At 32.9% G+C, this 14,751-nt stretch overlaps 1 protein-coding gene across 1 annotated transcript in view; it reads left to right on the plus strand.

Annotated features, from left to right (window-relative positions):
- Nucleotides 1-11,510, plus strand: part of LOC138312478 (uncharacterized) — a 33,523-nt gene extending 22,013 nt beyond the window's left edge. The window contains exons 2-3 of the mRNA XM_069253337.1: nt 1,646-1,678; nt 9,856-11,510. Coding sequence (XP_069109438.1) covers nt 1,646-1,678; nt 9,856-10,460 — 638 coding nt within the window. The 3' untranslated portion in view covers nt 10,461-11,510. The remainder of the gene's footprint in view (nt 1-1,645; nt 1,679-9,855) is intronic.
- Nucleotides 11,511-14,751: the final 3,241 nt, after the last annotated feature.

Raw genomic sequence — 14,751 nt, forward strand, 5'->3', positions numbered from 1 at the left:
AGAGAAAAATCTGTCCATCAGTTCTGCATGGTACTCCTCTTTCATCTTACAAGTTATATTATCCTAGTTCACAATAACCTTGACCTCTACATCAAGCAAATGTAAATTAAAATTTGCATCCTCAAGGCTCGGTTATAACCAGGACAGTTCAAGGACACCCTTGCAATCGCTTCACCATTGATAGAGCAGTTTAAGACATAGCGACAAATTGTGACAATTAATTGTGTCGTATAATTTAATCACTTGGAGGGAAGTTCATCAGTGCATCATTTGTACTGAATTCAATAGTTTGGCCTTGACCCAAAGTCAACTAATAGCAATTTTTAAGTATTCAGTAGAAACACCAAGGTTAAGCTGATGCTATACATAGTCCCCTTGCTTTAGAACTATATATGGATGTCAAATTGGAGGGACTATCATTTATACATGTACATTGTTGAAGGTTTTGTGTGTGGGCATTATTCTTGTAGGTAGAAATGTTACAAGGTTTACAATGTTTATAAGGTACAAATCATTCCTATCTGCTCCAATTCAATACCTTTTAAGGATTTTCATGAGGTGGTTAATACTGCCAAGACAAAAGGTATTTTCAGCTAAGGAGTTGTGATAAAGGTATTGAGGTCCAATGATTAAGATATAAATGTATTGATACGTAACGGTATAGAGATCTACCGTCTGGGAAGTCTGATAAGGTGGTATATAATCATGTTTGATTGGGTGACGAGACTTCCTGGTATGGAAGGGGAACCCCCTACTACCTGGATACAGGTTTAACAAAACCGATGGTGACTGGCACGTATCCCAACTATTTATAGGTATACCTATACACCCTGGGACAGGAGCCATATCTGTATGCCAATTATTGAAGCATTCATAATATATGTACCACATATTTGGTGTGGTACATCATCAAGTTTCCTCACAAAAAGAAATTATTCTGAGAATTAGCTAAAAGATATATTTATTCCTCGCTGCACCAGTATGATATAACTAGATATGTTCCCATTCTTTATATTATACTCATTAGTATTGTAACGTGTTTGTTGACTTCGTAGTACAACCAGTCTATCATATACACATAAAAATATTTTATCTTTTTGTCTCTAGTTTTATTTATGCAGTAACAAAACCGGCAAGGTGACACAATAAACAAACATTAGGATGTATATACATTGACTTTGTAGTAGTATGCATTTTCTATTTCCATATTAAAGAGTTATCTGTCCTTTTGGCTTGGTTTAAAGTTATGACACATAATTTGTGCTCACATATTAAACATCAGAATTGATACTAAAATGCACAAGGGCAGATAAATCTAATATTTTAATATGGTTTGTAATGATACATAATTAGTACCCATATAATAAACATCAAAATTGATACTTGAAGATCCACAAGGGCAGATAAATCTGTAATTTGTTATTATGAAGACAGTTAATTGAGGTCATTTCTGTGATCAAGGACATGTATACTTAGTTATTTATTCCTACCCAGTATATGGTAAAGGTATTTGTTGTATATTTTGATGGTTTCATTTTTCATTTATTTCAGATATTTTTGTTTGGTTTTTATATTTATTTTTTTAAGAATTTAGTTCAATAACATTATGTTTTCTGACCTATTTTGTCTGAATGTTGATATTTAGGCACAACCACTAGTATTCCTACTACAACCCCAGGTAGGTACTGTCATAAGTTCCTCGTTAATCTACCTGAACCTTTTGTGTACTTATAATTACAGGTATGACATTGGACATAGAACATAGTTGAGCCATATAGGTCAGAATTCTAAGTTGGATCCCTATTTATAAAATTTTGATATTTTTTCTAATTTCATGTTCATATTATATCTCTCTTGAACATAAATGAAATAGGAATGTGTATTGATTTTAAAGAAAATGATTATTTTAGTAATGCTTTTTTAGCGAATTGAGATATCAAAAGGCTCAACAAAATTAGAGGGAGATGAATTGTTGCATTTGATTGAAGGCTCAGCTGTGTTCTTTGTACAATTTGTCAAATCCTGGAAATTATGCTTCATCCTTTGTTTAAATACAAGTTTCCTTGATACAAATCCACAGTTATCTGTATACAAGCTTTATATATTTACATATGCCCCTATATAGTCAACGGGAGGGGAGTTGCGTTCAAATTAGCGTAAACGCAATGACGTATGAATACAAACGCAGTGCAGGTTCGGACTATTTCTAGTTCACGCTTCGATAAGATTTTGTGTCATAAGTTGACGGGTTTTTAAAATAACAATGAAGAGTTTTTATTAGATCCAATTAAATATGTATTTGACATCAAAACAAAACATGTGTTCAAGCATTGTAACGGTAATAAACTACAAAATGAATCGCTGGGCTACACAACCGGGGGGGGGGGGGGGGGGGGGGGGGCTTTCCTCAGGAATGTACGGGGAATCCCATAGTTACGTCAGATGTACATGTGTGTACGGTCACTCATCTCACCTAAATATACAGAACATCTGATTGTCGGTGAACAATTCTGGGAGCGTCTAAGCGAACAATAGCTTTAACAGATCATATACAGGTTTCCAGAAAAAAAAACATTACAGGTAGCCTATCCGAAACAGTATCATCAGCTTAAAATGGCCTCGTCTTTGCATTCAAAATAGGCCTACACACACGCAAACACTTGTCTATCCTCTGTACAATAAAACAAAAGTCATGACTATGAAGAATTTAGTGTATATCGCGTTCTTAGACCGATACATACATGACAAACATTCAGCAGCTCAACGGTCATACCATCAATAGGCTTTATCACAGTCACTTTCCTCGGTTGAAAATCAAATATGGCGGCTCGCTCCACTTCGGACCGCATCACTACCCTGACAACGATACATACCGGTAGTCGTTCCGCCTTGGTTATCTCAATTTTTATTCGAAATGGACATTATTAATATATATTATCAAATTGAAAAAAAATATATGTTGAAAATAATTGAAAAGTGTCATTGTTGTATTTCAAACCCAACTGCAGCTATAACATTCAACAATCGGGAACTATATCTTCGGTCATCCTGACTACCGTAGTTACCCAACTTAGCAACCATCACCGTTTTAAATTTTACGTAAAAGTAGATTTATTTATGTAAATATATAGATTGAACAGTGTTTTGATTGCGTTAAAGGTGGTAATGAACGCAATGGGATACAGACATATTCTACATGTAGCGCTAACGCGCTACATTGAATATGTCTGTATCCCATTGCGTTCATACCACCTTTAACGCAATCAAAACACTGTTCAATCTCTATATGTGACACCTTGTCTATTGGGAGGGGGCTGGGTTAATTAAGGAATTATCTTTCTCAAGGTAAACTTATTTGCACTGCATCCTTGTGAATATTAGGCTCTATAAAACATCTTCCGAGAGGAATAGTCATCATTCATTAGCTAGCTTTTATAAGTTGACAAAGTTAACCTTGAAATATGAATTTATTTAATTTAGAAAACTTTTCAAATATAAGTATCCTTAATTGAATATATTCCCAATTCATCATTAGATAATCTGTAAAGACTCTTGCATAATATATTTTATTGATATAAATTCTCTAAAATAAATTGAATAGGTAATAAGATATGGTCTTAATCGGTTACCCCTAGAATTTTATAATGGACTTTTGGATTCTCAAAACAGAAGAGTCCATTACCTAATCTTTGGGGGTAAATAAGTTATATATGACACGTCTGTACTGCTGATCTGCTTTAATTTGAACCTATCCTGCATTTTCTTAAAGATATTGAGATTGACAAATAAAATTCTTAAGTGTGTTTTTTTTTATAAAAGATTATCATAAGAAATTATTATCTATTCTCTGAATTAACAAGATGTTTCAGTTATATCCATTATGTATTTTATTCTGTTTGTTTGGAATCTGTTGAATTACTAATATCATTTTCTCTACATATAAAATATATGGAGTGCTGTAGTGTATACGTATATATTATCATAAGAACATGTATTATCTTAAGTTGATAAGTAATTATTATTAATTTCGTTACGTAAGTATTTTAAATATGCAGAGTTATCTTTTGTTTGAAGGAGTTGTTGTATTGGTCCTTGAGATGCTTTAAGGATACCATGCTTTGTTTTGGCAAAGTATTGACATGGCTCTGAAATTCAATTTTCAAATATGGCTGTCATATTTTCTCAAGGGCAGATAACTCTATCTTTAAACAAGACTCAACATTTCTACATACATGTATATATACAAGGTCTCTGTTGATGATTTTGAATCAGCATGAGGCTTATACATAACCTATGATATATAGTCAAGACAATATTTCGTCTTTGCATATTTCAGAGTTACTTCCCTTGCAGGTAGATAATCATTGTGACGTCATTATTTAGTGAGGTAAACTCACTTTTTATGGTTAAAGAAAGAGTCAATTAGCCCAATAATAGTCTTTATGATTTTTTCTGACCTATTTTTGTCTGAATGTTGATATTTAGGCACAACCACTAGTATTCCTACAACCACCCCAGGTAGGTACTGTCATAAGTTCCTCGTTAATCAACCTGAACCTTTGTGTACTTATAATTACAGGTATGACATTGGACATAGAACATAGTTGAGCCATATAGGTCAGAATTCCTAACAGTGAAATTTCTTTAGAGAATGTTTGGTATCATTAGATTTGAATGAATGTTCGTATTCCTATCTTGAAAATCAATGAAATAGAAATATGGCATTCAAAATTTGTTTCACAGTGTTTTTACAAGCTTCGTTCATTTTGTTGAAGGATTTGCTTATGATGTCAAATTCTATTACTTTTTTATGTATTGGATTTGAAGAAAGTGAATATTTTAGTAATGTCTTTTTTAGTGAATTAAAGTATTATAAAGGCTATTACAATCACAATAAAAACAGAAGGTGGAAAACTCTTGATTGAAGGCTCAGCTGTGTTTTTATTAGTACAATTTGTCAAATCCTGGAAGTCATGCTTCGTCCTTTGTTGAAATATAAGTGTTCTTGCTACAAATACACAGTTATCTGTATACAAGATACATTTGTGGCACATAGTCTATATCGGAGGGCACATAGTCTATATCGGAGGGGTCTGAATTAATTAAAGATGCTCCACCGCTGACAGAGCAAAAATGATAATCGTCATTTGAACATTTAATTGGTGTCTAATCGTGTATATATATGCCTAATTAACACAAAAATATATATAAAATAATTTATTTCGCCTTTGGTGCATGTGCAATCAGTACTTCATTCCATATAGGATATAGTGTCACGGAATTTTTTTCGGGATGCAATTAATTATTTTTCATATTTTTAACTTGAAGTAAAATCAGAAGCTCAAACTTTTCAGTGGTGGTAATGGTGTTAAGTAAGTAACTTTTGTAACTGAAGAAAAATACTTAATCGTTCTGCTTCTGATTTTGATAGTGAAAAAAATACCATTTGTCAGCGGTGGAGCATCTTTAAGGAATTATCTTTCTCAATTAAGATAATTAAAACTTGTTTGTGCTGCATCTCTGTAAATATTAGGATCAGTAAGATTGAATTGAATTGAGTACTCATCATTCATTATCTTTTATCAGTTATTGGAATATCATTAATTTAAAGAAAAAAAAATCAATTGTGATTATATTTAATTGAAAAACCTTAACTTTATTGCCATACATTTTCCCCAATTCGTCATTAGATAATATGTAGACTCTTGTATCAGATAATTATATCTATAATTGCTGTAACTTAAAGTGAAGAATAAGATCTTGTCTAAATCAGTCACCTCTAGAATTTCATAATGGACTTTGTGATTTTCAAAAGAGTTCATTCCTTAATCCTGCTTTACCCTGAAAATATCATGATTGTTGACATAAAATTAAAAAGTGGTGTTTTAATATATAAGATTATCATAGACAGGATTATCTCTTCTCCAAATTAACAAGATGTTTCAGTTATATCCATTATGTATTTTATTCTGTTTGTTTGGAATCTGTTGAATTACTAACATCATTCCCTCTACATATAAAATATACGGAGTGCTGTATTTTATACGACGGTATTATCTTGAGATGATAAGTAAGTATTTCTTAACTTAAGTATTTTAAAAATGCAGAGGTATTTTTGGTTTAAAGAAGTTGTTATTTTGGTCCTTGAGGTGTTTGTAAGGAGATTATGATGGCAACTAATTTTTTTAGTAATGTCTTTATTAGTGAATTGAGATACCATTAAAGCTACTACAATCAAGATAAAATCAGAGGTAGGAAATCTCTTGATCAAAGGCTCATTTGTGTTTTTAGTACAATTTTTCAAATCCTGGAAATTATGCCTCTTCCTTTGTTTAATATTATATATATATAACTACTGTAACTTAAAGTGAAGTATAAGATATTATTTAAATCAATCACCCCTAGAATTTCATAATGAACTCTGCGATTTTCAGCAGAGTTCATTCCGTAATCTTGAGGGGTAAATAAGTAAGATGACGTGTCTGTACTGCTGACCTGCTTTAAGTTGAATCTTTCCTGCTGTTTCCTGAAGATATGACGATTATTGACAAGAATTTTTAAGTTTGTTTTATATCAGATTCAAATTTAACAAGATGTTTCAGTTATATCCATTATGTGTTTCATCCTGTTTGTTTGGAATCTGTTGAATTACTTATATCATTTCCTCTGCATATAAAATATAGGGAGTGCTGTTTTTTTTATGGTACAAGTATATATTATAAGTGTTATTTAGAGATGATAAGTAAGTATGCAGATGTCTTTGGTTTGAAGGAGTTGTTGTGTTGGTCCTTGAAGTATTGGTAAGGAGATCATGCTTTTTTCTGGCAAAATCGTGACGTTGCTCTCAAAGACCATTTTAAATATGACTGTCAAATGTTCCTAAGGGCAGATAACTCTGCCTTTATAAACAAGACTCAATATTGCTATGTATACAAGGTCTCTGTTGACGGGTGTGAATCAGGATAAGGCTTGTATATAACCTATGATCGAGACATTATTTCGTCTTTGCAGATTACAGAGTTACCTCCCTTGCGAGTAGGTATCCATTGTGGCTTTATTATTTTGTGAGCGTAACATATTTGGTTTTCTCTGAAAAGTGTCATGTTACACTCGATCCCCAGTCTGAGGCCTCTATTGGGCTTCTTTGTCATACATTGGTTCACTTGTTTTTACTCCATGTTTCCAAGCTTTCCACACCACTTACACTTGACAACCCATCCTGTCTGTAAACAAGCAAACAAAACACGTTCTTGTTCTGTGATCGATTATGTCATTATCAGTCGTAATCACATGACCTCGATTCCTTAGCTGTTACATTTATGATTTATCAACCCATGTATGTCATATGTTGATGACACCTAACCTATTGCAATAATAATGTCTGAGTCAAAAGATCTTCAAGATAATAGTACCAATTACATTAAGTATTAAACACAGGTACTTTAGGGATTTGCTGACTTCTCCAATCACTGACACATATATAGTCTATCAGCAGACTATCATTTACTATAGTTAGGTTATATATGTCACAGCATTGAGCTGCTTTGAGTTGACAATTTATGGGATTATGAATGCCATTTAGAAAGAGGTAATTACATTCAGTGATACCTGCTAGACAGTATTTCATGTCTTTGTCTGCAATTGGTTTTCGTTAGGCCATAACTGCCAACTGAAAACACAGTTCAAAGTTCATATCTGCAGATGATGATTTTATTGGAATATTTTAAATGAGTTTGATGAATGAATGACATAAATTATCATAATTTCAAAGTAACTAAAATAAAAACATCATATTATCTGAAAGAGAACATATATGTCACAATTCCAAAGATATTTTTGCAATAGCTTTATATCAAGAATTCCAGGGGAAAATTGTGACATCGTAATATTAATGTTATGAGAATCAGTTTGAATTGCCATATGAGCTGAATTCCTTTTACATAGAGGATATTAGGGATAATTAATTATTTCATTTTTGACTTCTAAAATCGACAGACCAAGCTGCAGAATCCCATGCCCATATCACAAGTAGGTCCACATTCAGTCCTGTTGAAATTTAATTCCACTTAAATTCAAATTCAAGTTTTGTTGAATTTTTATTGTAATATTTCATTTTTATTTTGTTTAATATTCATTGTCATAGTTATTCAAGTTTTGTTTTTCTTTCAGCACAATCTGTTTACTTAATTTCAATTAATTTGTAATTATTGCTTATACCAGTGGATAATCTCATATATGTTGCTGCTTGCCAAAACATATGTTAAAAAGAAGGTCTCATTACACATCATATAATGTTTGTAATTGGATAGAACTAGACATAATGGCTTAATTATTTAACACTAATAGTGTAATTTTATGAATTCACTGATGCATTATTATTTTATTCTAACTTCTACTAACATATAAGCATCCAAGTCATAATCATTTCACCTCCATTTCGCTGTGGTGCTGCAGTTTCATTTCTTTTCTCTTGTTTTTCTACTTTTATTTAGCAACCTTTCAATAAGCAATAGTACATCAACTGGGGCACTGAGGTCTAAACAACATTTTTAGTTTTCATTTAAATAGGACTTGAATTTATTAAATGACTTCCCACTTAAACTCAGAAACTTGATTTATGGTCAGTCATTTATGGAGAAGAACTACTGATCTGATGCATGACCTTGACCTTCATTTGAACTTAATGTAACTTGGCTGGATGTTATTCTTCCCATTACAACCTCCATCAGGTTGGTGATGCTGGCAGGCCAATCAGGTCATCATTTTCAAATGATTGTAGTCATTTGCCTGTAAATCATTTTCATTTTCTGCTAATTAGTATCAACATGTTTTCCCCATGTTATTTTCATAGTTATTCTAGTAGTAAATTAATTTTTTTTTTTTTTTTTTTTTAAATTAAATTATTACCAAAAAATTTTTTTTCTCAATTACTCATCAAATTTTTTTTGCAACTTTGACTTTTTTTTCTTCTGTACTTTCAGTTTGTTTCTTTCATTTTGTTTTCTAAATTAGCACCGACAACACCATCTACGACACAGACGACGACCCAAACCCCTGGTGTTGGACACACATCTACTAACACTCAAGCTTCTACTAACCATACAAGTCTATCCTCTACATCTGCTGCTCCCCCGACCAAAAGCCCGTCCTCGGACTGGCAGACCCCTGTTATTGGTAGTGCGTCGGCTGTGGTAGTTATCATAATACTGGTGATAATCGTAGTAGTCTGCCGGAAGAAACATAAGACGAAAAAACCAAAATCTGGGTCAGGGCTGGCAGCAGTTGGCAAAGGACAAGTCAATGCTGCCTTTGAAAATTCTGGTGGGAAAAATGATGACTTCCAGGAGCGTGGTCAAAACAAAAGTGCTCAAGAACAATTTAACAATCCTAGATATTCAGAGGCTGATCATCGGGTTTCATACAATCCACCAAACTCTGCCTATAGCGGCTATAGCACTGGCGGAGAAAACCCTTCCTCTAAATCAGAAATGACGAGTCCTAGGCCCTCTGTTAATTATTCTTCAAAACAATCTACCGAGGAGCAGTTCTGGGAGGAAAAATTATAACTACAAATATAAAAATGGTAAATCAAAGAATAAAAAAAGTCATTCAGTGACATAAAGGTAAAAAAAGAATACATAAAGTGTGATTATTCAACATTATTTTCTAAATAGAATTCTTGGAATTTATTACTTGGGTATCTATTCATTCTTGATCACTGCTTACTACAATGCCTCATACACTCATTGCAAAATATCTTTCTAAAGATTAACAAGAGCCTCTTAACCTTTATTGTCTTAATTAGTCTGTTTTATGGTTCACTCTTAGTAATTAGAATTTTTCCTCATTCTGTAGGTCCACCTACTACTACCACTCCGACTACCACTACCACTCCAACTACCACTACTACCACTCCGACCACTACTACCACTACCACTACTACCACTCCGACCACTAGTACCACTCCGACTACCACTACCACTCCGACTACCACTGCCAATCCGACTACCACTGCCAATCCGACTACTACTACCACTCTGACTACCACTACTAACACCAGTCCAGCTACCACCACTGTACCTATCATTACAAATCAAACGTCCAAGTTAACTGATGAAGAGATAGGGGCCATCATAGGAGGGACTTTAGGAGGCATCTTACTTCTCTGTTGTATTGGACTTGCAATCTTCTACTTTTATCGTGTGCACAACAAAGATGCCCCAACAAAGGATAGACAGAAAAGGAATGCGATGGAAAAGAGAGACAGAAATAGGCCTCAACAGAATCCGAGGGATTCTTTCGGACGGATTGAAGCAATGCGAGCAGAACGCTACCACTCCAAAGAAAGCACATGGCAGACTTACCACAACCCAGCCTTCCAACATAATCCTTACAATGGCTATCCCCGACAACACCACAACAAGAGGAAAAGGTCAAAACGATCACTATATCAGCTCTGAGAGTTACAGAGGTCAAAGGTCAGACCCTTATAGACAAAACGGCAACCCATACAGTCAAGGAGGTCAAAGGTCAGACCCTTATAGACACACACCGGTAACCCATACAGTCAAGGAGGCTATAGGACAGCCCCTCGTGTGTACCATGATAACAGAATGGCTCAGAGGGTGTATTATCCGGGTGGTCAAACGTATGGTGGCCAAAACATTTATCCAGACCTTGCTCATCGCAATGATGGGTACATGTATTATTAAAATGGTCTGCACTGTGTTGGAATACCAAACTGAATTCCTGGGATATACATCTACCATTGGATAATTATCATAATCTTGGACTAAACTTCAATATGCAAGGAAGGAACTGGAAATACATATATATTCATATCAGAATTGACTCTCTATTGTGATATAAGGGAAGTGCCATGGAAGTTGAGAGCTGAGATGTTGTGCCCTCATTCTTTTGTTTGATGATATATGTGTTAAGACTAAAAAAAAGTGTTCACCATTTTCCATACAGATTCTACTCTGAAACTATTGTATTTATACTATTTTGATCTCAGAGAAATCAAAATTTGTTCCCAAAAGAACATAAATGTGATATTGACATAAGATATATATGCCAGATATGTAGCTTTACTGAAACTCAAGAAGAAAGAGTTTTCCTGGATTAACACCTGGTTTTAAGGTTGGACAGTTAACTTGCTCTCTTGCACTTTAATGCATGCAGTCTGTATGGATAAGCCAAATGAGGATGGATTTTGATAAATTTTGACTTGCATTTTTTGGCACTTAACAAAAGAACTTCAGGATGCTATAGTGATGTGATATACTCCATGCACATGGATTGTGCCCACTCAGGCACCAAAAGCATAGACCTGTAGACAATTTCAGTTGCGGAATTTTGAAACTTCAGAGTCGTTGGATATGCTTTAAACTTTATATTATAGTCACAGGATAAACTTGGAACTCCAGACTTGTTCAGTCATGGATTATATACTTGGTATAGATGGAATTGTGCTCTGGTAGTAATTGGTAGAAGATTTTTCCATTCTGTATTTTTTTTTAAACCGTTTTGAACGTCATGAAATCCAACATTGACTGTAAGCTTGGTATCATCCGTGTCTGCGACGGCGCACCTTGATCATCTCATCTGTCCAGCATCTCTGGTGGTCATGCTTTGATTTTTAATCTTCCATTAACTTTGTTCACTAGACCTTCAGAATGTTAGCTAGATCATATAATATATATTTTTCTAAACCTCTTAGTGTTTGAAATCATAATTCAGTTTTTCTCATCATGATTTTATTTTAACCTAAAAATAACCAATTGAAAGTATCTCCATAATGTCATTAACCTTTTACTAGAATTAAACTCTGCATTGTGTTCTGTGAAGAATATACTGCATGTTTTGTTTTCCTGATAGAATAGAAGCTAATACATTTCAATCCTACCTGAGTTATATGCATCAGTGATATACAGTTGATCCTTGTTATCTCAACACCATTATTGCAACCTGGGAGTTCCAACCAGTCTAATTCAGGGTATTTTATTGGTTATAACTTAAAACAACATCACAACATATGATATAATAAAATTTGAACTTGCTATATACAGCAGGATTTTCCGTAAAAGGGATATCTAGTAGTATTTGTCAGCTAAAGTATATTGTGCGACACCTAAATATCAGCTAAATGCATAAGAAGGCATATACTGTCAACCAATTTCCTTTCACGACTACTAAATTTCGCAATTTTTGATTCAAAGCATTTTTGCAGAGAATACAAATTTAGCTTCATAAAATAAAAATTGAATAGAAATACCTTTTAATTTTTAAAAAAAAAGTGCAAAAAATATGGAGCATATTTATTTCACAAGGAGAAACTTTTTCAAATTTACATTGATGGCAAAATTGGTCAAAAAAATTGGACATGAATTAAAGTCTATTTACATTATATTGGTTATAGTGCAAATTTGGATCTCCTGAAAAATTATCAATGATTAACTACGTACCCTGGTGTTCAGCCACTGTATTACTGACAACAGATTCATCTTGTTAGAATTGACTCTTGAGATAACATGGGTCCATTAGCATGTGTTTAGATGTTTCCTGTCTTGTGAGTTTTTTTCATCAAAGTTTTAAACTAACATAAGTGTTGAAAGAATGTCTGGAAGTCTGGATGTATACTTTCATTGGCAATATTTGATATTTTTAGAGGTATGCAATGCAATTCTGAATATCTCTATGTACTTTACAACTTCTAGAATATGGAAGCATTTATAAAGCTTTCCATGTCAAAATTTATTTTCATAAGATATTAAATCCATAGATCATAGAGATTGAAATTATAATGAGATCATATATTTATAGTTTCACTGATTATTGTGTTTCCGGTAATTGTTATTAAAAATAACAATTAATTTCATTCCCCCTAATTGATACATTTTTCCCAATCAAAAATTATAGTACAACAGGGTAATGAGTTGTGATTATCATTCTTGAAAGATTTTAAAGCATTTTTTGTTCTGTCAGACTTCCCAATTTTAATTTTTTTTTTTTTTAAATTGTTTGTTGAAATCCTTTAATCTTGAAAACTTTTTTTAAATATATATATATACACATAAGTGCTTACATATGTTTTATTAAAATCAATTGTTGTGATTTTTTTTTATTGTGTTTTCATATTATGATTGTGAAGCAATACCTGTCTCAATAGACACCATATATAAATATATACATATGTAAATACATATCAGAATTACATAATTGTATGTAAATGTTTTTGCCAGGCCTGTGTCCAAGACACAATTAATACTCTGGCGTTATTGTGTTAGTTTGGCGATTTTTTTAAAAGCTGAAAGCTTACATAAACTAAGATATGCTTCATGTTGCAGTGTGATCAAATATGATGATGTACACAACAAATTTCAGGCACACTTTCGATGGAAAAGTGCTTAAATGTATGTTTTTGCTGATTTTCAAAAAAAAAAATTGTAGTTTAGTCCATCATATCCACAATAGCCTTCTGGAAAACAATTTCATTCAAAATTATGTAGTTTTAGGCCAACTTTGATACATGTGGATACATATTGCATGGATTGTCATTTTAATGTGTATTTTACTCAGTTCAGTGTATCTACCATATCAGTGTTAGTCGAAAAACTTCATTGTGGTGATAGAAATTGCTCTTCAGGATCATGATCAGTTCAGTAAAACATTACTTAATACAGTACATTTTCTGACCTGAAGCAAGCCAGAAATTTGTGTTTGGCACCCTTATGTGGTTTCCTCACACTGTACTGAAGATCAAGTAAAAATACAAACTCAAGACAAAATGTCTTCAGGTAAATTTGACCAAATTTATCAAGGCTTGAATTTACCTGAATATATGTTGCCTGTGTGTTAGAGACAATCAAGCAGACTTCAACTTTGAACCTTAATCACTATTTCATGTTCAATATATATCACAAATTATTAACAAATAGTAAATATAGCAAAAGGTTTGAAAATTCATAAAGTTTTCCTGTTTGATTATAATAAATGTAACTATTTGAAGGATGACAACCCTTAGATTTAATTGAGTTTTTATCATCAATGTGATAATACAACTAATGTAATTGATTCAAGTATTACACTGCGGTATATTTAGGATACAAATATATATTTCTTTCATAGCAAAAAAGGAGAATTGATTTTATCAAGTCAAGTGTAATCCGGTAATGATTTGAGATCTAATATTATACACAATCATTCTGTATAGATATCAGTAGAATTGTTGAGGAGCATTAAGTGTGTATAACTGTAAAAACATTCCAAGAAACATATCAAAAATGCACTATCTTTATTATACATACATTAGTGCTCCTATAACTGATATACTCTATCTAGTATATATGTGCTTGAATAAAATTTACTTTATAAAGTGACCCAAGGTGTACTAGCACTTATTTCACATTTCATATTTATAAGTTATAAGTGTCCTTCACTGAGATTATGTTGATGAAGGAAATATGTGATTGCGTCAGCCATATCTTCCTGTCTACACTTACGACTTCCTGTGTACATGTATATTCTACAGTTCGGCTGCAGTCGATCTAAATATAGACATGTATATTTTTACAGTATATAATCTGTAGTATGTGCATATTATATAAAAAAAAATTCCAAAAATGAAAATGATAAACTACAGAATCCGATATTAATTTTGAAATGTTGGAAAATGACCTCAATGGACGATTGTTTTTGCAGAAGTCTAAAATATCCTCATCTGCTGACTGACACACAGATATATATAGT

This window comes from Argopecten irradians, unplaced genomic scaffold (assembly GCF_041381155.1).
Source record: "Argopecten irradians isolate NY unplaced genomic scaffold, Ai_NY scaffold_0334, whole genome shotgun sequence".
Lineage (NCBI taxonomy): Eukaryota > Metazoa > Mollusca > Bivalvia > Pectinida > Pectinidae > Argopecten > Argopecten irradians.